General features: G+C 46.3%; 1 protein-coding gene across 1 annotated transcript in view; it reads left to right on the top strand.

Moving 5' to 3' along the window:
* Trpc7 (transient receptor potential cation channel subfamily C member 7) overlaps nt 1–21,481 on the top strand; it is a 123,082-nt gene that overhangs the window by 45,589 nt on the left and 56,012 nt on the right. The window contains exon 4 of the mRNA XM_028772105.1: nt 20,012–20,176. Coding sequence (XP_028627938.1) covers nt 20,012–20,176 — 165 coding nt within the window. The remainder of the gene's footprint in view (nt 1–20,011; nt 20,177–21,481) is intronic.

Raw genomic sequence — 21,481 nt, 5'->3', positions numbered from 1 at the left:
AGAGGAGAGGAGAGGAGAGGAGAGGAGAGGAGAGGGAGAAGAGAGAGAAGAGAGAGAAGAGAGAGATTTTCTTAAGTAATCACATTAGGTCATGTCTAAGCTTAAATCTTCTGTCACGGGATAAGCAAGGCTGGCTCGGTCTTTTGTCCTTAGGAATTCAGTTTGTGATCTCCACCAAGGAGCTGAGTCTGGGGCTGGGCTCGTGTGTTCACAGTTGGTCAAAAGGGTGATGTCAGGAGGAACCTGTAGACGTAAGCTGGAGTAGAGAAAGAGCTAGCATTGGTTTCTAAGAGCTGGGAAGCAGGAGGCAACAGGAGAGGAGGGTAGGAAGAAACGTGGCTGGGGGGTAGGGCTGAAGGACAGGTCTGCTCTGTGACAGGGAGGGGCTGCTCAGTGGTCTCTGGATGTAGTGGGTTTCATCTCACTTATTTCATTTATTACATGACATGATAAAAAATGAGAAAGACAATTAAAAGATAATAGCATGCGATCCTTTATCTCAGATGTCAGCTGTTTTAATTTGTTTTCAGTCTCCTGATTCCTTCTCTGTGCAGACATAGATTAACATATACTTAGCTTTAGAGTAAATGATTTTGTGATTTGATTCATTATTAGAATGGAATGGAAATGTTCTTCTGTATTTCCTATAATTACTCTATGTTAGCGACAGCCAGCGAGCCACCGTATACACTTACTCTACTGAAGAATGTTCACACTTACAATAGACTTAATCTCACTGGGTTGCTAATGACATGTCCCATTAGTGTGACAAGGGGCTGGAGAGATGGCTCTGCAGTTATGAGCACTCATTGTTCTTGCAGATGACCCAAGTTTGCTTCCCAGCACCCATGCTGGATGGCTCTGTAACTTCAGCTTTAACTGCAACCTTGTCACAGCCTAGAGTCCTAAGGAGAAAGCCTCAGCTGCAGGAGTTCCTAGGTCAGATTGACCTGTAGGCAGGGGGGCATTATCTTGAGAGTTTATTGGCATAGGAGGGCCCAGCTTGCTATAGGAGGTACCATGCCCTAAGCAGCTGGTCCTGGACTTTATAAGACAGCTAAGCCTGAGTCCAGGAGAGAGCCAGCACACAGCATCCCTCTGTGGTTTCAGCTTCAAGTCCCTGCTCAAGTCCCTAACCAGTTTTCCTCAGAGGTGGGCCATGAGCTGAAGGTGTAAGACGAAATAAGCCATTTCCTCCCTAATTTGCTCTTGGCCATGGTGTTTGGTTTGAGACAAAATGGGAGTGTGGGAATCTGCAGACAACCCTGTGTCCAGGGAAGGAAGGTGTGTGGCTGTGGTTTGGGAGGTAGAAAATATGAGTTTGGAAGTCAGGGGACAAAGTCAGTCTAGAGACTTCAGTCGGAGCCAAGCCTCCGAGCCATAGGATAAATTGCTCAAATTCTCGAATCACTCTGACAAAAGCGTGATTCAGTTAAGGGAAGGGGCAGGAACCATTTTACAAGAATGGAGGTCTTGCTGGTAAGACTGGGCAACACTGAAGGAGGCCTTGTGGCCCCTCACAAATGGGACAAGACCGGGACAGAAGACAGAAGAAAGGAGCAGAACTTGAGAGAGAGGCTCAGAAGGAAGGGACGTGCAGGAGGTTTCTGACAGACAGCAGGGGCCACCCTCCCTTCATATACAAGCTGTGCCCTTTCTATTTCCTAACATGGGAGCATGTCACCTAATGTCGTACTGCTGGGGAGGAAGCTGTGCAGACCCAAACTCACACACATCTGGTTCTGAAGCCTCTATTCTGAACTCTGTCCTTAGCCACCATAGGTCACTGCCATACCCCGCTGGCACCAGGGAACTAGGAAAGCCTTCCAGCCTAGGGGGGCTGCCAGAGGAGTCGCTGTGGTGTGAGAGCCTGGGAACCCTTATTCTGTATCCCAGAGATGTGCAGGGAAACCTTGCCTCTCATCAGATCTCGCCCTCGCCCTCCTCATCCTGCCCTAGCCCCTGGCACCCCCCACCTCCGGCACCTTCAATTAAAGTAGCATTGTGCATGGTCATCTTTTATCTCTTAAAAAAAGTGTTTGTTTGTTTATGTGTAAGGGTGCTTTGTCTCATATATGTGTGCCTGGTGCCTTCAGAGGCCAGAAGAGGGTATCAGATGTCACAGGATTGGAGTTACAGACTGCAGTGAGCTGCCATGTGGTGCTGAGAATTGAACCCAAACCTGGTTTCTCTGCAAGAACAGTAAGAGCTCTAACTGCTGAGCTGTCCCTCCAGCCCCACGCATGGAAGGTCTCCTAAGGACCTTCATTCCGTGGGCAAAAAGGAAGTGGTACAGTGTTGGCAGTTTGGTGCCACCAAGATGAAATCTAGCAAAATTAGGATTCTTTAGAGATGCTTTAAAAAGACAGATTTCAAAGACTAGGCACATGAGCATCCATTATGGCTCCTAAGCTGTTAATAAACCACCACCCAGAAAAGGCTGGTAGTCCACTGCAGGGACAGGAGACACATAAAGGCTCATAGAGTCCCTCCTAGTTATAATATATCGTATTTCCATAGAGTACACAGTTATCCCTGAACCTCCTTACATAACTATTAGGAGATTTCTTCCCAAAATAATTGAATACTTCCCCCCTCCCCACCCAAGAAATGCATGTTTCTGAAGAAAAAAAAATCTCTTTAACACAATGTAGAGAAAATCACAACATGACATAATCACCGGAACCATGGTGTGACCCTAGTGTGACAACTCCGAGTCACTGTGAGTGACTCTTTCTATGGTGCTTTTCTCACCTCCAGGGCAGGGACAGCAATGCTTTGCTCAGAAATTTCTAGTTTGTAGTAAGTTCCAGACAAAAGTGGCACATGGTACCTTGCAAATACTATCTTTCATGAACTGTCCAGAGCCACATCCATGCTCATTAGGAACGAGTCCTGTAAGTTATCTGTGTGACAGGCAAGGCTCCAAGCTGTTAAATCTTAACTAGATTCTGCTAATAGATACTATATTGTACTAATAGAAAAGGAGGGTTCTTTCTGACCTAAACCTGTTGTCAGAATTACTTCATTATGCCGTATAGTTTGATGTAGTAGCCGGATATGTTTATAGATAAGGTATTCAGAATGGCTGGAGAAGCAGGCATAACTACTAAGAATTTAGAAGCTAAGAAACTTCCCAATTCAGGCACTACTGGTATAGGTCTCATGGTGGCAGGTATATCTAGTCTCACATCCTGGTTGTATGACCTCAGTTTCTTCATTTGAAAACAAAGAGCTAAAAGTATATTTACGGCATAAAGATCTTTCAAGGGTTAAGGTAATCAATATACCACAGTCACTCAGGCATCTTTTATACTCTGCTCTCCCTTAACGAGGTAGAACTGGCTCAGTGTGCCCCACCTGCTTTGCCAAGAAATCCTATCTCACCCTGGGCGAGGCATCCTCTTTTGGGCCCAAGGATTCACCTGTATACCCATGGGAGAAATCTGGCCAATGCCCATCTCCTGTGGATACCTTAGCCACTACAAACGCTCACCACCACCACCATCTGGACTAGCCATGGCTCCCTATAATCCTTCAACATATTTTCTAGAGTGTCCATGGCATTCTCAGATAGCATGTACTAGGGATGGATACAAAACAGACAGGAATTCCTTCTCTCCAATCTATTCCAATGAAGAAAACCCTCTGGGTCAAATGGCTTTGATACTCTAAAATTACACAAAGAACACCCTTAGGCCTTGTCTCCAGAAGAAAGTTCAAATGAAACCTGGTGTACATGATTCATGGGAGACCCCCAACCCTTCTCCTCTCTCCTAGTCTCAGGAAGTATTCTTCAAATAAGATCACCATCCCCCAAGCCCCTTCAGGGGGTCTGCATCTTCCCAAACACACTGTGACCTATGAGCTGCCTCCTGTTCCACAGGAACAGGTCTGTCCTGGCCATGCAGGGAGACCCAAAGTAAATGTCACCTATCTTCCACGATGAGTCTTCTGCTAACAGAACAAAGCAGGCTCTTTCAGACACCAACAACACACCACACATGCAAGAGCAATGGAGAAGTAGTTCAGGGCACAGCCATCAGCAGCATGATCACAGTGCTGTCTGACAGAGGGAGACCAGGAGGAAACAAGCAGGACTTTAAGAGGATAATTGCAGGACCCAAATTTCAGACAGTTAGAAGGCAGAGAGGAGAAAGAACACAGGGAGCTCCTCAGACAGGGAGGGCAGAGCAGGAAAGATGGGATACAGAAAGAGCCTGAAGGCAGAGAGGAAGTGAGGGGTGGGAAGGGTCTCTTGCCCAAGACTCCTAGAAGCTAACAGTATGGAATTCTGTGTATGGAAACTGAAGGGGTGCTGCTGTTGTTTGTTGAGCTTTAAGATTTACCTGCTTAGGACACCAACCATACTATCTGATCACGGTTATGCAGGAAGTCAAGCATGGCTCAGCTGGGAAGCTCTTGTGTTGGGGTCACTTGCCCAGCCATATTCACTGGTGGCTGAACTGAGCTAGTGACCTTCCATGGCAGCTACCTTCCAAGAAGGAGCCTTCCCAAGACTGAAGCAGATGCTAGGGATTTCTAGGACCCCCCCCCCCACCGTGGGAGCTTCACACCACCATACAAAATGCAGCCATATCCTATTAGTCACAATAAGTCACTGAGTGCTGGACCACCTCTTAATGGACAGCTTTCAGGATAGCACTCCAGAGTAATCAGAAAAGAGATACTGATACTAGCATTTTCAGTGAAATTCCATCCCTCTCAGAAGGAAAGTCATGAGTCCCTACTTGTAGAGTGTGTCCACAGAACAGTAGAATGAACCAAAAACTCCTTCATGAGGCCAATTCCCCTATTCCTGAGCACCACTCTGAAAAATCCATGTGTGTGTTAAGCATTTAACAGATATTTGCTAAGAAACTATGGTGTCTGCTATGTGTCTATAGACAGAATTTAACAAACAACCTCACTCTTAAAGAGGTAGTATTTTAGCACAGCCATAGTAATCAAGGCATAACCAATTCTAGTCGTAGCTAAGTGACAAACGACCAAGTGAAGGATTGGGGCTGAAGAGAGCTCAACGGTAAGAACAGAAGACCCAGATTCCATTCCCAGCACCCATGCTCACAACCATCCATAACTCCAGCTCCATGCCATCTGATGCCCTTGTCTGGCTTCCATGAGCACCAGGCCAAACTGTGATGCATAAGAACTCACACACATAAACAATAATAGATGGATGGATGGATGGATGGATGGATGGATGGACAGACAGACAGAAAGTAGAGTAAGACACCACGGAGGGTCTGAGTAGAGGAAAGGTAAGACCCCATTTTGGACAGAGCATTGAGGAAGGCTGTGGGGCATGTCAGATTTAGGGAGGAGGTCAGAAGGGCCAGATGGCAGGACATCGATGGAGAAAGTGGCAGAGTGCAATGTAGGTAAGTACCAGGTCACTAACAGTCTCATAGAGAGGGAGCAGATAGGAAGTTATGTCTAATCATGGAAAGCACTCTTTGGTCTAGCCCCTTGGCCAGCTACATGAGGCTTGGCTCTTAAGACAGGTGCTTCCTTGCCAGACAAATACTCCTCCTGCCTGCCTTGGAGTGGTGGAAAGGCTGAGGATGACAAAATCTCCTGTCAGCCAACACATCTCCCCTACTGGATATGAGAGAAAAGGGAAAATATCTGCTATAGGATTGATACTGTGTGACGAGAGGCCTCCCAAGCCACGTCTGCAAAGAAACCTAAAATAATTTTGCATAGCTCCAGATGGCTTTGAAAATTTAATTAAAGCCACAACTAGCCCAGGAACCTTCCCCATCATAATTATGTTATTGATCATTAACATTTAAAGAGGCTGCAAACAGGACACTGGACACTGCAATAAATTATCATTGTCCACTGGGCAGGCTCAATGAATCAGGTGCTTCTGGAGCCTTCTGAGACTGTCTGGTGCTGTCATTTGGAGGATGCTGCTCTACTTTTTAGTGCATGGGGTACATCAGACAGAGGTGGCAGTGGGGGCAAGTCTGCACAGAGAAAAACTTCCTTTCTGGATATCTGGTCTACCCCTGGAAAAACAAGTCTACTGCAGCTTCTCCTAGCGCCCAAGGCAATGAACTTTCAGATTCATAGTCAGTCTCCATCTTATCATGACTCATAAGTACCTCCGGGGCGTCAATCTCCTGGGCAACGTGACACATCAAGCTCTTAGACTTCAGTAATAATAACAGTAGCTGTAACAGCTCCTTATTAAGCGCTCACTCCATGGCCCTTGTCATGCCAGGTGTTCTGAGTATAATCATCCGATGTGCTCAATGCTGCTTCCACTTGTCAGGTGAAATCGACATACCTCAGAAGTGACAAGACTCATCAGGATCACACCCAGTCAGTCATACCCAGAGGCAAGACTCAAGCTAAGATGTGCTTGATTCTGGGGCCCCAAGTGCTTGGCTGCTCTTTTTCATCAACATACCCTTCTCAATCCTTTGGCAGGCTGAGTACACAGGTATCTCAGCTGAGAACAAAATGACCTCTTCTGCAAGCCTTTCCTTGTATGCCTCCACGTCCCAGCTTGGATGAGGTACCCCTTCTATGGGACTCCATGACACCAATCCCTGGCAAAGCACCCTGGATGTGTCCTTGTCTAGACTCAGAGACCCTAAGAGTCAAGAAGCTGTAGCCATGCATGGATGGAAGGACATGGTGGTTAGACAAATCTGAATGCAGTCAGACCCAGTTTCCTCTTCTGAAGAACATGACCATGGTGAGAGAGAGGGAAATTGTATTCACTGTAGATTGGTAAAAACACAATTCCAAGCATGACCACAATTAACCCATGTCAAGGTTAGTCTCTGAGTGAAATGGGTGAACTTACTCTTCAAAAACCAAGCCCAAGTGCCCTTGAGACCTTTGCTTTGGATACAGAATGGTCATGTCCTGATTTGGCATCTAAGAACTTGGAGCCAGAGGTCATATACATACAAAAATACGCTCTGAAGGAAAGCATCCCCAGTGCTCGGGGTGTGAGGAATTTTGGCATTTCTCAAAGAGGAGAAGAGAACAACAAAAACTGTTCAACATGGGAAACTTGGGTAGCAGAGTAACCATGGTATACACGACCAAGACTAAATAAACTAACATCGACTAAGTGACACGCATGGATTTGTTCCAGGTTCTTAAAGTCTAAGCCAGTGGTTTTCCACCTATGGGTCGTGACCCTTTGAGGCTCAAATGACCCTTTCACAGGAGTCACATATCAGATATTCTGCATATCAGATATTATGATTCATCACAACAGCAAAATTACAGTTATGAAATACCAATGAAATAGTTTTGTACTTGGAGGTCACCACAGCATGAGGAACTGTATTAAAGGACCAGAGCACTGGAAAAGTTGAGAGACACTGGTAAGCAATAATCCCCTTTAACATGCTAGACTATGAAAGGACAGCGTAACATATGGAATCCTGGAACACACCTTTAAAATGCCTTATAAACATGAGATTCATATGCAGAGAGGCTTTTGGAAGAGGAGGGATTCATTGACAGCACACACTGCTGTTTGCATGGGACCAAAGCCTCGGGAAAGAGAACCTGAACTCCAGCTACACTGCATCTACCTTTATTGGTCAGAATGGTGCCATGAAAGACCATGAAAATCTGAGAGGAAAACTCCCAGAAATAACCAAATCTGGCCAAGAATCAACTGAGGAAGATGAACAGTAGTTATAAAGTTAGAGCCCTGAGGCCCTCCTCAGCCTTCCTTCCAACAAGCCACAAGAGCTGCCTGCAGGCAAACAAGAGAACTGACTCTCCAGCTTCCATGAGGCTAAGTTACAGGGTCTGAGAGGAGAGATCAGCAATCCCCCCACACACAATGATGAGAAGCAGAGTCATGGAAACCCAAGTCCTGGCAAAGAGGCAGTGAAGCAGTAGAACCTGTCTCTCTGCCTGGGGCACCACTCTCAGCCACTCTGTTCACAGACTGCCCTTTAGAAAAGACAGACAGGGGGAGAGACAGGCGTTTCTGATTGACGGTAGTGATCTAGAGACAGGCATACCGGAGAGTGGTTGGCTGTCTTTGCTCTACAGTAGAGTCCACGTGCCAAGGAGCAGTAGGGTCCAAAAGAATAAAACAGCCAGCATCGCATGATGTTGCTACACCTAGGACTACAAAAAATCTGCTCCTGAAGATCAGTGGGCAGAGGTCTGGCCAAGTCTGGCATCAGCCCAGGCCCAAAGGCGGATGTGGGAGCCGCCAGAGCATGAATGTAGAGCTGCCCAGGGTATCAGCAGCTTGCCTGGGGGTTGGAGCAGCCTACCTAAGCAAGGAAGAACCGATGGCCTGCACGTAGTCTATAGGGCTAGGTGGAGCAACCTGGAAATGAGAAGTTGGGGAGGTAGCTCAGTGGTGGGGTACCTAGGCAGCATGTGTGAAGGTCTAAGTTTGATCTCCAGCACCACCGAAAAAAAGTGAATAAGTAAGTAAATGAGTAAGTAAAGAAATGAGAATACATAGGCATCTATCAAACTGTCACTCAGTCTGAAAGGACCATCAAGACTGAGAAGTTAATAAACTCCCCAAAGGCAGGGCCTTGACAATGCTATCCAGTCTGTCTTCTATGCCTAGAGGTGTGTGCTAAGTATCAAAAGGCATTTACCATGCACACAGCGTGTGCACGGATGACTCTACCAACAGAACCAGGTTTATATTCACTAGCAGCCAAGACCTAGGGCATCAGGGTCACACCCAGATCATTCCTAATTCTTAGCCAACATTGGTTCTGTTATTTCAATGTTTACAGCTCAAACTATCAAAACACTGGCAACAGGCTCGCATTCGGCATGTCTGAGAAACCCAAAGTTTAAATTTAAAAAAAAAAAAAAAAGGGTGGAACTAAATCCCAAGGGCATACCAAATGTAAAACCAGATATAAAAATAAGTATCAAGGGAACTAAATACGGGCAGAGATGGTACACAGGAGTCAGCAGCGTTGTATAAATTCATAGGAGATGAAGGTAATTTTAAAGTATAATTTTAAAGTAATTACATAAGATGAAACACGCTTTTTTAAATTAAAGCTGATCAAATGTGTCACTCCCGACTCTCGCAGAAGCTGATCACCAAGAGAAATCTGGGAAGCCTACAAATATTAAGAGATAACCCTAAATGATTTCTCATGGAGTTTTTCATCCAGTACAACCAACCTAACCTTTTATCTGATGTACGAGGGAGTCTTTTTGAAAACAGCATGTCCACCCACCCCACCTGAGCCCCATCAGCATAGGCTGGAATTTCTAAGCTCCTCACAGGTACGGTTTATAGTTTTCTGAAAGCATTTCCAGTCTGTCTCTGACTTTCACTTCACTAAGCACAGGTACAAATCCCATGCAGATTTCCCGAATTGCTATCGATAACTTTGGGCATATATTCCTGTTGATAAAGTGTTTAAATTAGAGTCAAGAATTATGCTTGCAAGGAAAAAAAACTGTTGGTTTTATTGATGCTCAAATTTTGTTCTCTGCGGAAGAACCACCAAACATAATTTCTCTGTTAAGAAATGACAGCTTTGTTTAGTTAAAATTTTAATGCATGACAGAAGTGTTTTATAATTATGAAGTAAAATATATCAGCAAATATTAAGAATTGCCCTGTAAATTAAAAACTGGATCAATGTTCTCTAAGCCAGCAGAGCACCTGTGAGTTAGTCCTGACTGTGGCACTTTCATAGACAAAAGAAGTTTCTTGTTCTACTCACAATCCATGGTGGGATCAAGACTGCATGTGGGCAGAGCCCAAGCATGTCCCTACCCCTGTGAACTTTTGTAGACACAGGACAGTACAGTCACAGGAGTGCTGCCAAGTTACTCAACAACCTGGCCAATTACCCAGTCACAAATCAGATCCAGGGAACTGTCTGAAAGCACTGCTCTGCCTAGTAAGCTGTCAAGTGGGACTGGATGGAGCTCTGAGATCCTAATTAGGCCTCACCAAGGCCATGAGGATTGAGTTGTGTTATCTGAGGTTGTACATCTGTGCAACCCTTCATGAGGCTCAGGCAGAGCAGGGATCAGGCCCTGGAGCTGTTATGAACCCAGTTCCTGATACTCTTCTTTATAAATGGGAGACAGAGCCCAGGACTTTGCCTTTAGCATGATGATTCATTCACTCCTCCTAAGAGGATGTAGAGTTGAAAGAAACTGGCTTTGAGCCTTTCCCTTATGTATTCCTGATCTCTGCCCGCACTGAAGTTGGCTGACCAATGAATGAATTGGTACAGAGAGACAAGAGTTCTACATCAAGCTCAGTGGCAAGGCCCCGCCCACACAAACACTCCATGTTCAGCAGCAATCCCCACCGAGGTAGACCCCATTTGGTCTACCTGCTTTGGCTTGTCTGTTAGATTTCAAATCTACCTTTTAGAAATATAGGGGAAAGTTTAAAATATTAAATTTAAAGTCAAATTAGCCTGGGTTGAAGATCAGACCTTGTCAAAAACAATTAAACTTGTATAACTGGCTGTAAGCTAGTAACAACTCCTGTGTCTCAGGCCCCTACTTAAAAACAAGGGTGTAACAGTTCCCATCTGAAGGAACTGTCGGAAGAGTTTTTATGCCTTGGAGGTGGTTTTAGAGTTCTCTTTAGGTTTCATATGTTAGAACCTTGGTCCTTGGTGTGAAAGTGTTGAGAGGAGATGGCCTGGTCCAACTGAATTAGGTCATAAGAGCATCACCCTCAGAAGGGACTAAATTGGTTTTGATCAGGAATATTTAGCAAAAGTGAGTATGGCTAAAGAAATGCTGCCCCCTCTGCTCTCTGCCTTCTGCCTTCTGCCCTCTGCCCTCTGCCCTCTGCCCTCTGCCCTCTGCCCTCTGCCCTCTGCCCTCTGCCCTCTGCCCTCTGCCCTCTGCCCTCTGGCCTTCTGTCATAGCACGAGGTCTCTCCATCTCCCACCTGATGCCATCCTCCATGGTGTGATAGAGCCAGAAATACCTCACTAGAGGCAGAACAGACAACTAAGTCACCCAATCTTAGACTTAAATCTCTAAATCTGTATGCTAAATAAAATTCATTTCTTTGTAAGTATCCAGCTTCAAGCCTTTCGCTTAGTATCTGAAAATAGATTAATACAGGGTTAAACAATATAATGACTATTAAGCATAAGGCCTGACATAGAAAAATGTTCAGTGAATACTATTTTTATCACCATTGTAGTTATGATTACATAAATATGTGAATTAATGTTAAAATATCAAATTGATACCATTTGTGGTAGTATGCTACTACATATAGACAAATTAAGCAGTTCTTATCCAATCTAAGAGATTGGATAATCAAACCCTATGTTAGACTCACATTGGAATTTCCTCTTGCACAACCACACAAAAGCCTGGCTTGGTTTCCATCACTCCTCCACGTCTGCCTTGTAGTCAAGATGCGGACAGTACTCACCAAGCCCTGAGTAACAAAAGATTGTTATATTTTGAAATTGATCCAGGATGATTAGTCACCAAGAAAATCATGAGCAGATCCTAGGAAAACACAGAAGAGCACTCCACTCATCAATCGGAAGCCCACTGAACAACTATCCGCAAGGTGACACACTTTTGGGGGAAAACAGACAGGAGGTTCATTCAGATCACAAAGGGAAAAGCATAAGTATACACAGGCAAAACTATGCACACCAACAGTTATGAACTGTGATTGGTGTCTTTTAGTTACTTTTTTATTGCTATGAAGAGGCACTATGACCAAGGCAACTTACAGAAGAAAGAGTTTATTGAGGTTTACAGTTTCAGAGGGTGAGATTCCATGACCATCATGGCAGGGAACACGGCAGGAAGCAGGCAGGCAGGCATGACACTGGAGCAATAGCTGAGAGCTCTGGCAATGGTACGAGGTGCTGAAACCCCAAAGCCTGCCTCTACTGACACACTTCCTCCAACAAGGGCACACCTCCTAGTCCTTCCCCAAAAGTTTCACCAACTAGGGACCAAGTATTAAAACATAGTCATCTTTGGGGGGATCATTCTCATTCAAACCACCACAGTTGGCAAGTGAGTGGACCACTGAGTAAGACCCACAGGAGTTCAGGACATCTCTAGGACTGAGGAACCAAGGTACACAGGAAAGTGGATCTTGAAGGATGATTCGGACTAAACCAGAGAAGAACAGGATGGAACGTCTTGGACAATAGACACAGTTCATGCTTGGGCACAACAGATACAGAGCTTGACTAGACACTAGGGTTCAGGAAGGTCAGCACCACAATCAACCCAAGGGGTTTCCTAGGTGCGGGTCCACTTTTCCTTTAATGTCAGTTCAGGACACAGCTCCCAGTGAAATAGAACAAAATGCTGCTTAGTTGTGTGGAATGACCTCTTTGTGACACTTAAAATGCACCCAAGTGTCTAGTGGTCGTTTAGGGCCTTCATGACTATCGTCATGACAACTTAACCTGGCTGAGACCCTGTCACATAATCCCACCCTCTAGGCCCACTGCCATGGAGAGTAACACTAACAAATCTCAGCACCCTGTTCATTTCCAAATGCCAGCCGCAGCCTCCTGCCCTGATAGCTGCACTCAGGAAATAGCTCACTCTCTATTCTGCAACAAGTGAAATGTCATCTGTTTCTGTCCCTACACCTCTGAGACTGAGGCATAGGCTATTTCATGAATGATAGTCTTCATCAGAAAACCATTTCTGAGGAGCAATAATGAGCCATAAGTACAGTCTTCACAGACATGTGCCAACCTATGACACAAGTGCAGGTAATTCTAGTTGTCTTTAAAAGCTGGGAATTAAGGAGAAGCAGGAGATGGGCATTAAGTTCTGCTATAGCTGGGAAACAGGGCGAGAGCAAACCTCCTACCTGAATGGATGAGATGAAATATCTGTAGTAGTAAATGGCCATCAGAGATACCCATCTCCCCTGCTGCCTGGTAGAATTCCAGAATGTTCGGGGGAAGCTGCATGGTAGGACCCTCAGCTCAGGAAATAACCAAGAAGCATGGCAGAGCTAGGTGGGTTGGGAAGTGTAGAAGTGAAGGGGTGGGGGTGGGGTGGGGCTGCAGCACAGACATGCACAGACATGCACAGGACAGCACAGACATGCACAGGACAGCACAGACATGCACGGGAATGGAACCTCCCAACTATGAAAAAACAAACAAACAAAAATGTCTCACAGATATACTGATAATCAGGAGAGGAAAAAGTTTAAAAGTCAGTACTATAAAAAACAATGTGGGGTGGGGGAGAGCTTGTAGACATATGAAATTAAGAGCCTCGCGTTATAACCAGAAATCTTGAACTGAGTTCATCTCGCCAACTGCTTCAAACTTCTCAGGCCATCTCTCTGTATGGCACTATGAACCGCCCTCCTGGCAAGCTCATCACCTCAGGTCAATGGCCTTTGTGGATTAAGGAGGTTGCTGTTACTGTGGTTTCCCACAGTAACAATGTGTGTCTACAGTAAAAAATAAATTCTGTGGGGACATAGATTCAGACATTTGCCTCCTTATCACATCTGGGAAGCAAGCAAACCTGCAGCCTTGCGAATACTTGTGCCCATTCCAGATGTGACACATGGCCAGGAGAACTTACATTGGCCCTCGAGTCAAAGAGGAACCAGGTCTGCAGAGTGAACACAGAGGGCCTTGGCTCTGCCGTCATTTGTCACATTGCCACTAGTAGCCCCCTGGTCTTGCTTTCCTCTCCCTTTCCTTGTTTCCCTCCTGTCATTCGTTGCTTTCCTTGTCAGCTAGCATGATTCTCTACTCTGCCTTCCCTCCATCCCTAACAATGCCAGTAACATAAAGAATTAGCACCCCCTTCCTCTGCTCCTCAGAGGGAGAAGGGCAGAAATTGCCTCTCACCCCTCACGAGGACAGACTCCCATGTTGAGTAAAAGTGACACCTAGGGGAGATACCCAAAGGAGACGCACTGGATGGAAAAGTAACATGACTGAAATCCACAGCTCACTCAGAGGCCAAGTGTATCAGGATGGATGGGACAGTGGCCTGGCCTAGGGAAGACGCACTCTTCTTTGGGTGAGGCAGAATAAGAACACGGCCATGATTAGCTACATATGCCAGCCATGAGGGTAAATGTTGGTGCTGCCTCAACATTCTTGTGTTTCAGTATTGTCAGCTTTAAAATGAGCATCATTGTTCCAAAGTCAGATGGTAAGGAATAAGTGAAAAACACACCTGTAAAATGCACATCACAGGGCCTGATTTGCTTCGAGTTCTCAGTCAATGTGTGCTTCTCAGCTTTTTACTGTTTTATGACAAGGAACTAAGATCAGGAGAGGTTAATGTCCACATCAACCAGAAGAAGAAAATTCAAAGTGTGTAGTGGAATGAAACTAGCTCGAGCTTGGAGTCAGATGATGGCTGGAACCTGAACGCTCTCCCAGGCCTGGGAGCCGCTCGGGCTGACCCAGCCTTAGTTTCCCTAAGTGAAACATGGAGAGGAAACAGAAACACTAGAGCATGAGGGCATACATGACAACTCCAGTTTGGAGGGTTACTGGGAAGACTTTGTGCAACAATGTAAACATGCCTCCAGTTTGGAGGGTTACTGGGAAAACTGTGTAAGAATGTAACAAGCACGCTGTATACAGGGGAACCTCAAGAAACAAGAGTAGGGAGAGTTTATGCCGTTCAGACTTCATGTTGCCTGATGCCCATACTTACAGGCTCTGGGCAAGAAATCCCTTTTGGGCTCCCCATGCCATGCCAAACTCACTCAGCAAGCATCCTCCCTGGCATAAACTGAAAGTGAAGAGGTAAAAGAACTTTCTAAAAAGCCCTGGGGAGGACCACAGAGATGCCGCCATGGGCTCAGGAGCATCCTTATAGCCACGCTCACCTTCAACACCAGCTGAGCAATGGGTCCTCCTGAGCCCTTGAGGTATTTTCATCTCTCTCAGATCACAAAGCCGAGAGCTGCCCGGGTTGCACATCTAGGAAAGATATAGACCTTGAATCAGGGTGGTCCTCCCTGGAATCTGCACAGTCAACCACAGTACTGGTGCAGACAGCATTCTGCAAGGGTGCATGAGCATGGAAGCAAGGCAACTAGAGTCTAATGAGAGTCCAGAGCATTTGAAGTACAAGGTACTAACCAGGTTTGAGAGAGAGGCAGAGAGAGAGGCAGAGAGAGAGAGAGAGAGAGAGAGAGACAGAGAGAGAGAGAGAGAGAGAGAGAGAGAGAGAGAGAGAGAACGAACCACCATTAGGGAGTACCCATGATGATCCATGGTCTGAAATAACTCACCCATCACAGCATCACCCGCAGCCTGCTCAGGAACTGGTGGATACTCCACCCCCACCCCACAGCCACCACCACTGAACCATACTCCACTTCCGAGTCACAGAGCTGATGTCTGGGTGATCCTGTTTCAAGACCAGGACTCCTTTCTTTGTCCCCAGTGTTGAGTACAATGCCCAGTGAGAGGAGTCTCTGGAGAAAGGTTTGTTGACTGAATTAACAAGCAAACAAGCCAACAAGCAGAAGCAGTGAACCATGGACCTTTCCATCTTTCTCTTTCACTTCCATGACTTAAGAGTGTGACCAAGAAACTTTTTTTCCCCCGTACTGGAAGGGAAGAGCATTGCTGCCACTGAGCCCAGTACTGTACACAGTCCAATAGGAGGCAGCACTGCAGAATGATTCTAAGTCACACTGGCTGGCTGCTACCATGTCTGTCTTCTCTGTTTCCAGAACAAATTTTTGTGATTGAATGATGCTGATGAGGAAGAGGAAAATCTCTCCAAGTCACAGCAGACATTATTCAAGTGGGGACTTTGGTGGATAGCTGTATAAAAGTAGTCTCCCCATACTCACCGAGTTCCTAAAATTCTCTGGCTGAGTCACTTGTCAGCTCAATACAGCATGCACAGTCACATCTCCTTACTGTGAGGATGAACCTAGGATCTGAGAGAAACATCCACCCATAAGGGATATGGAAGTCATACGGGCCCCCACAATAACCACTTCCCTTCCCTGCCACATGTGGGACTTCTAGTCGGGAAGGAGTAGCGTGTGGAGAACGGGAGAAGAGGGAGACTGCTTTACAGCAATGGGGCTTCAAGACCCCAGCAGTAAATGGATATGTGTCAGATGAACAGACTCCATTTGGCTCCTGCCTGCCCCAGGAAACATCCCTGGGGTTCCAGGATGAGCTTTCAGTGGAGAGTTCTGGAATGATAGAGAGGGGTGCCTAACATACCCACTTACGTGACATGGACTGGAAACATTAACACCTCAAGAAAATGTCTCCTGGGACAAAGAGAGAGGTCAGAAAGAAGGGCAGGAGGACCAAGAAGGAACAAAGACAATGAGGTGGTGGAGGGGAAAGAGCCACCAGCTTGTTTTGATTTATTGCATTTTCATGTAACACTAGGTCCTGTTTCCAGAACTTCCTAAGGACCCACTCATGACTAGCTTGAGAGAATGCTTTAGAGAACTTTAGAGAACACAGCTAAGCATGGAAAGAACCAAGACCAACCCTCTGGCATCTGGCAAGGCCCAGAGCCCAGTCAGCCCGGCCATAGGTCCTCTGTTACCTGCCCACCACCAGGAAAGCCTTGTGGCTTGTTAAGCCTGCCCCTTATCAAGTCCATGGAAGTTAATATCCCAGGAAACACCACATACACACACACAAATATTGAATACACAGTTAAGGAATTCTGGCAGCTCTACAACGACTATTCTTAAACATTGGACATTTCTCTGTGGGTGAATATAAACAGGGAAAATATTGAGGGGAAGGAGTTTCCTTTGAGATATGAAAGAAAAGTAGCCTTCAGACTAAAACCAAAGCAGGGTTCAAGCTTTAGCCAATACACCAGGGATCCTTGTGGGCTAGCCGCACAGCCTCAGCACCACAGAAGCACCTGAGGGGTTACGTTTAATTGAGGTTTTTAGCAGAAACTAGCTTTGGATACAAAGTTTACAGTAATCATGGATGCGGTGGAGGTGGACTGACAGGAATTGTCTTGGGATGGATCTGAGAGCTAGAACCATGCAAAGCTGGTCTTTTGTGATCTCGGGGTCCTTTTTCCCAGGTTGGTGAATCCCAGTCTCCTGCGCAGTGTAGAGAACTTGACCTCAGTGCCACACCCGACATCCCCCTGCAGTCTACCTATTCAGCTGCCTCCACCACCCACTCGCTGAAGAGGCCATGTAGCTGGGTTTCCTCTCTTTCCCACAGTGGCGTGGCCTCCTGTAAACCCACCTTAACAGACCCAACTCCAGCTCCTTGCAGACTCACGGTCTGTAGAATGGAAATCACATCCCTGGGGAAGTCAAGGCTATCCCATCAGCTCTTCCCCAAAGGGCTTTCCTAAAACCAAGCTGTGCTCTGGCCCAGAATAGCTTGGGGGCAGGAGTGGCTCAGGCAAAGCTTAGGACTCTATTTCTTGGTAATTCCATCCTCTGTAAACTAGATGACAAAGGAAGCCATCCTATTCTAGTTGTGGGTTTTCTTCCTGGCCCCTCTCTGACCTTTGAAGCTCCTCCCCCAGCCCAAGCTTAGTTGTATTCCTTGGTTGTGTGCCCTTGCATAGATTCTCTCTGTGTCCTGGAGGTGGACTTCACTTCTTACTCTTACCCTCCCTGGATCAGGGATGACATTTTTCTATGCTTTAGAATAACAGGGAAAAATCCTTTGATACACACTGAACTCTGTGTCATTGAGTTGTCTTCCAAGGCCTGCCAGGACTACAGAGAAGTGCCCACAGACAGCAAATATCAATTTGGCTTCAGCTATTTAGCTGCTGTCAAATTACTGCGAGCAGAGTACAAAGCCCATCTTCAGATAAATAGCAGATCTGAAGCTAGGTTGCTTCACTGCAGGGAAATAAATATGTCTGTGAAAACCAATGAAGGTTTAGTCAAGGGCAGTCAGGGCCCCAGAAGAGCCCCCTTCTTTTAGTGGAGGCCACTGTCTTCCTCCTGGGTGAGCAAGAGAACGTGGGGATGCGTGGACCCCACTTGTTGTCTCTCAGAACCCATGCTGCAGTCACAGGAACCATGGGGTAGGCTCTCCCCACAGGCTAATGCCATGACCATAGTGAGAGCCTCCCAGGGCAGCCCCAGGGAGAGTCACGGCGGGGGTCACATGGCCCTCCTATATGCTTTCAGGGGCTTAAGTCCCTCCTTCTGTTCAGACTGAGTCTCTGGAGCAAGGCCATCTCAGCACCCCTCCAAGGTGGAGTCTTGGAAATGACCATGTTCACCCAGCACTCCACTCTGGATCCAGGTTAGGACTGGACTCTGGGAATCCCAACAACGTCTATATCTTGTCACTTGTTGCCCTTAGCTGTGAAGAAAGGGTCCGGGTCATCACAGCACTTGCTGGCTCTTGGGCTCCTCCCTCAGTCAAGGAGAGCCTTTGGGAAGACCACAATGGTCGCTATGAATCTAATAAATACTACAAGGGCGCCTTGCTGCAGCTAATATTCAGGTAGCAGTATCACAGGGGTCAAAAGAGCATTGTCAGTGTCCTCACAGATAATCTGTTGATATTATAAGTTTCTGAAGACAGAAAGCATGCTGTCATCCGCACTGAGAATTTTCAGTATTTCTATTTCTATTGTTCTCATGATGGAATGTCTTGTATTTCTCAGTCACTGTATGTGTTCCCTCAGTGCCCAGGGAGGCAGACGGGAGGGAAGTGGGTGTAGACCTCTTGGGGCGAGCAGTGGGGGAACTTAAATGATGACCGGTCTTCTCTAGCTCCTGGGAATCCTCAGCAGGGCCAAAGGACAGGCCTGCCAAAAGCAAAAAATCCCTTCCTTCTGCCACGGAGAAAAATAAATGAGTACATCAAATGTTCTCAGGTTTAAATTTTAGTTCCATGATTTTTTTTAAATTAGCTTAAATATTGCTTATTATAAGTTTCTTCTGACCAGGATCCAGGGACAGCTAAACAGATGGCAGGGTAGCAACAACTGTGCCCAGTAAACAGATGATTTGGCTACAGAAGCTCAAGCCAATGGGCTAGGTCATGCAGGATAAAAAGAAAGTGTCTACGAAACGTCTCTCTGCACATGTGGGCAGAGCACAGGAGAGCCCCGACAGGACAATCACCGTCATGGTCCCTTCATCTCCTCACCCTCACTTTTCTCCTTTTAACTGGCTGGTGTGCAGAATGAGTTTACACAGTAGGAGAGAGACAACCATGTAGCCCCAGTTACAAGGAACTTCTTGTTAGGTACACTGCCTCTCAGCAGAGCCCCCAGACACCTGAGAGACAAAAACCGCAGGGGCCCTAGTCCACTAGCTGTCCCAACTAGGGATAAAATGCCCACTAGAAGTTCATTTGTGACTTAGCTATTAGAACTGACAGTTCCAAGAGGAGTAGGTCGTGCTGAGAGAGGTACCTGATGTCCTCAAAGGAGGGCCCTGCATGGAGGCATACTGTTCCAGCGTTCTAGCACAAAAGCACGCAGCAGGCCGAGGCCCAGGGCAGGATCCAGTGAGGAAGCACTGTATAGTTCCTCCAACGTTTCTGGAGATGCCATAAGCATTTTCCTCAGCTGCATAAGAAACATAATCCTTAACTTAATCCCCCAAGGCAGACTAATAAACTGTTTTGCCCAGGAGACTATTGAGGTTAGATAGCTTGTCTATGGGCACCTAGCTCACAAATGATAAAAATACAATTCCAACTCGAAATTCTTACTCCCAAACCCTATTAGTGACTTATGTGCCCCTCTGTGCTGCTTCCTGAAGAGCCCTGTGCAGAGATAGGTCTCTCTGATCAGATGACCAACCTGGATTGGAGACAAGCATTTACCCCAAAGCGGAGCATTCTGAAGTCTGAGGCTTCTCCAAACTCTGGTTGAAGTAGCAGTTCAGCCACTCAGCATCTCTGGGTCAGAAGTCCCACTTACCCCGACTCTAGCCCTTGGGTGCTTGCCACAGCGTCTCAGGCTCCCATGTTCCTCTCGGGTTGTGTACTGTTCAAGTGCTATGACGCCGTTTTCCTGTTTGCATTTTGTTTTGTTTTTGCTTTTGTTTTTACAGTTCGTTGCTCACCCTAACTGTCAGCAGCAATTGCTTACCATGTGGTATGAAAATCTCTCAGGCTTACGGCAACAGTCTATCGCTGTGAAATTCCTGGCTGTCTTTGGAGTCTCCATAGGCCTCCCTTTTCTCGCCATAGCCTATTGGATTGCTCCGTGCAGCAAGGTACAGACCGCTTAAGGCGCATGTCATTTGCAGTTATTTCTTCTCCTTTCTTAGCATTTCCTTCAGGTCAGCAGAAGATCTTTTCTGTGTTGTTCAAGTATTACATAGAGCTGGGGCTGGGTGAAGCACTTGCCTGGCACATTTGCAAGGCTCTGGGATTAAGCCCCAGAACCACAAAGAAAGATGAAAAGAAAAGAAGGGAGGAAGGGAGGGAGAAAGGAGGGATGGAGGTGGGAGGGAGGGGAGTAAAGTTCTGATATACCAAACAAGAACAGAAGATCCACAAAAGGGATTTGTTTTTAATTATTCCCTTTTAAAGAGGCGGGGGTGATGAGATAGGATATTTTTAATATGTGAGGTACCTCTGAATGGATAAATAACAGAATAGAGGATAAAGGTACCTTCCCTCTACAGGGTGCTGAGTATGTCCTCCAAGCTCACAGGACACTAATTAGCATCATGGTGTAGAAACAGCCATTGCTCCCCAATAGCTTTCGTGAGATAGCTCATTTTACTCCAGGTTACACTGTAATATTATGTGCTTCAAGAAGCAGTTCAAGAGATAGAAAGGACCAGAGGGGAGGGCTCCTCACAACATTCTTACTTCCCTAGCCTCCTCCGTTTTCTTGTCCACATTAAATAGACTATGAGTAGAAAAGGGGGAAAGAAGAAACACCCAGAAGGATGGGACTGAGTGTTTACCTAAGGAAGATAACAGAAAGGCAGGAGTGACAAAAGGAATAGGTCCTATAGGCACTCTGACACCCATGATGCTGTGGGTCCCATCTTCCTCATGGTCCAGCCATTAGGACCAGAAAGCACCTGCACTCTAGAAAGAGGAAGAGTTGGTGCCCAAAAGACCAAACCATGAAGAAGCCTTGAAACATGCTTCATGGGTTTAAGATTGTCTTAAAGACTCTAAACTAAGTGTATCTAGTGACATGTTTTCAAAGGAATTAAGCTTAGGAGACACAACACTCACTGAAGACGAACATGCCTCCAGGGAGCCTGGCTCCGCAGACAGCTTGATGAGCTATTGCAGTTGCTACAGTGTGGCCACTGAGCTGACACTCCTGTCAAGTCCACAGGTGGGGCACTCAGGCCAGAGCGATGGGTCCAAGAATTCAGGCTGCTGCTCAGCCACCAAAGCAGCCAGGCAAGGAACTCAGTACCTCAGCATAGGTAAGCAGTCCCAGAGAGGGGGCAAGCTCCCCCACAAACAGCGAACCCACAAGACAGAACTATGTGTTTGCTGTATCTGGCCTTAATGTCTATTGAGAGTTCTGCTTCTATGGCAACCTCATG

The sequence above is a fragment of the Grammomys surdaster genome, unplaced genomic scaffold (assembly GCF_004785775.1).
Source record: "Grammomys surdaster isolate TR1022 unplaced genomic scaffold, NIH_TR_1.0 211, whole genome shotgun sequence".
Taxonomy (NCBI): Eukaryota; Metazoa; Chordata; class Mammalia; order Rodentia; family Muridae; genus Grammomys; species Grammomys surdaster.
The sequence above is the reverse complement of the archived record's forward strand: the minus strand, read 5'-3'. Positions and strand labels throughout refer to the sequence as shown.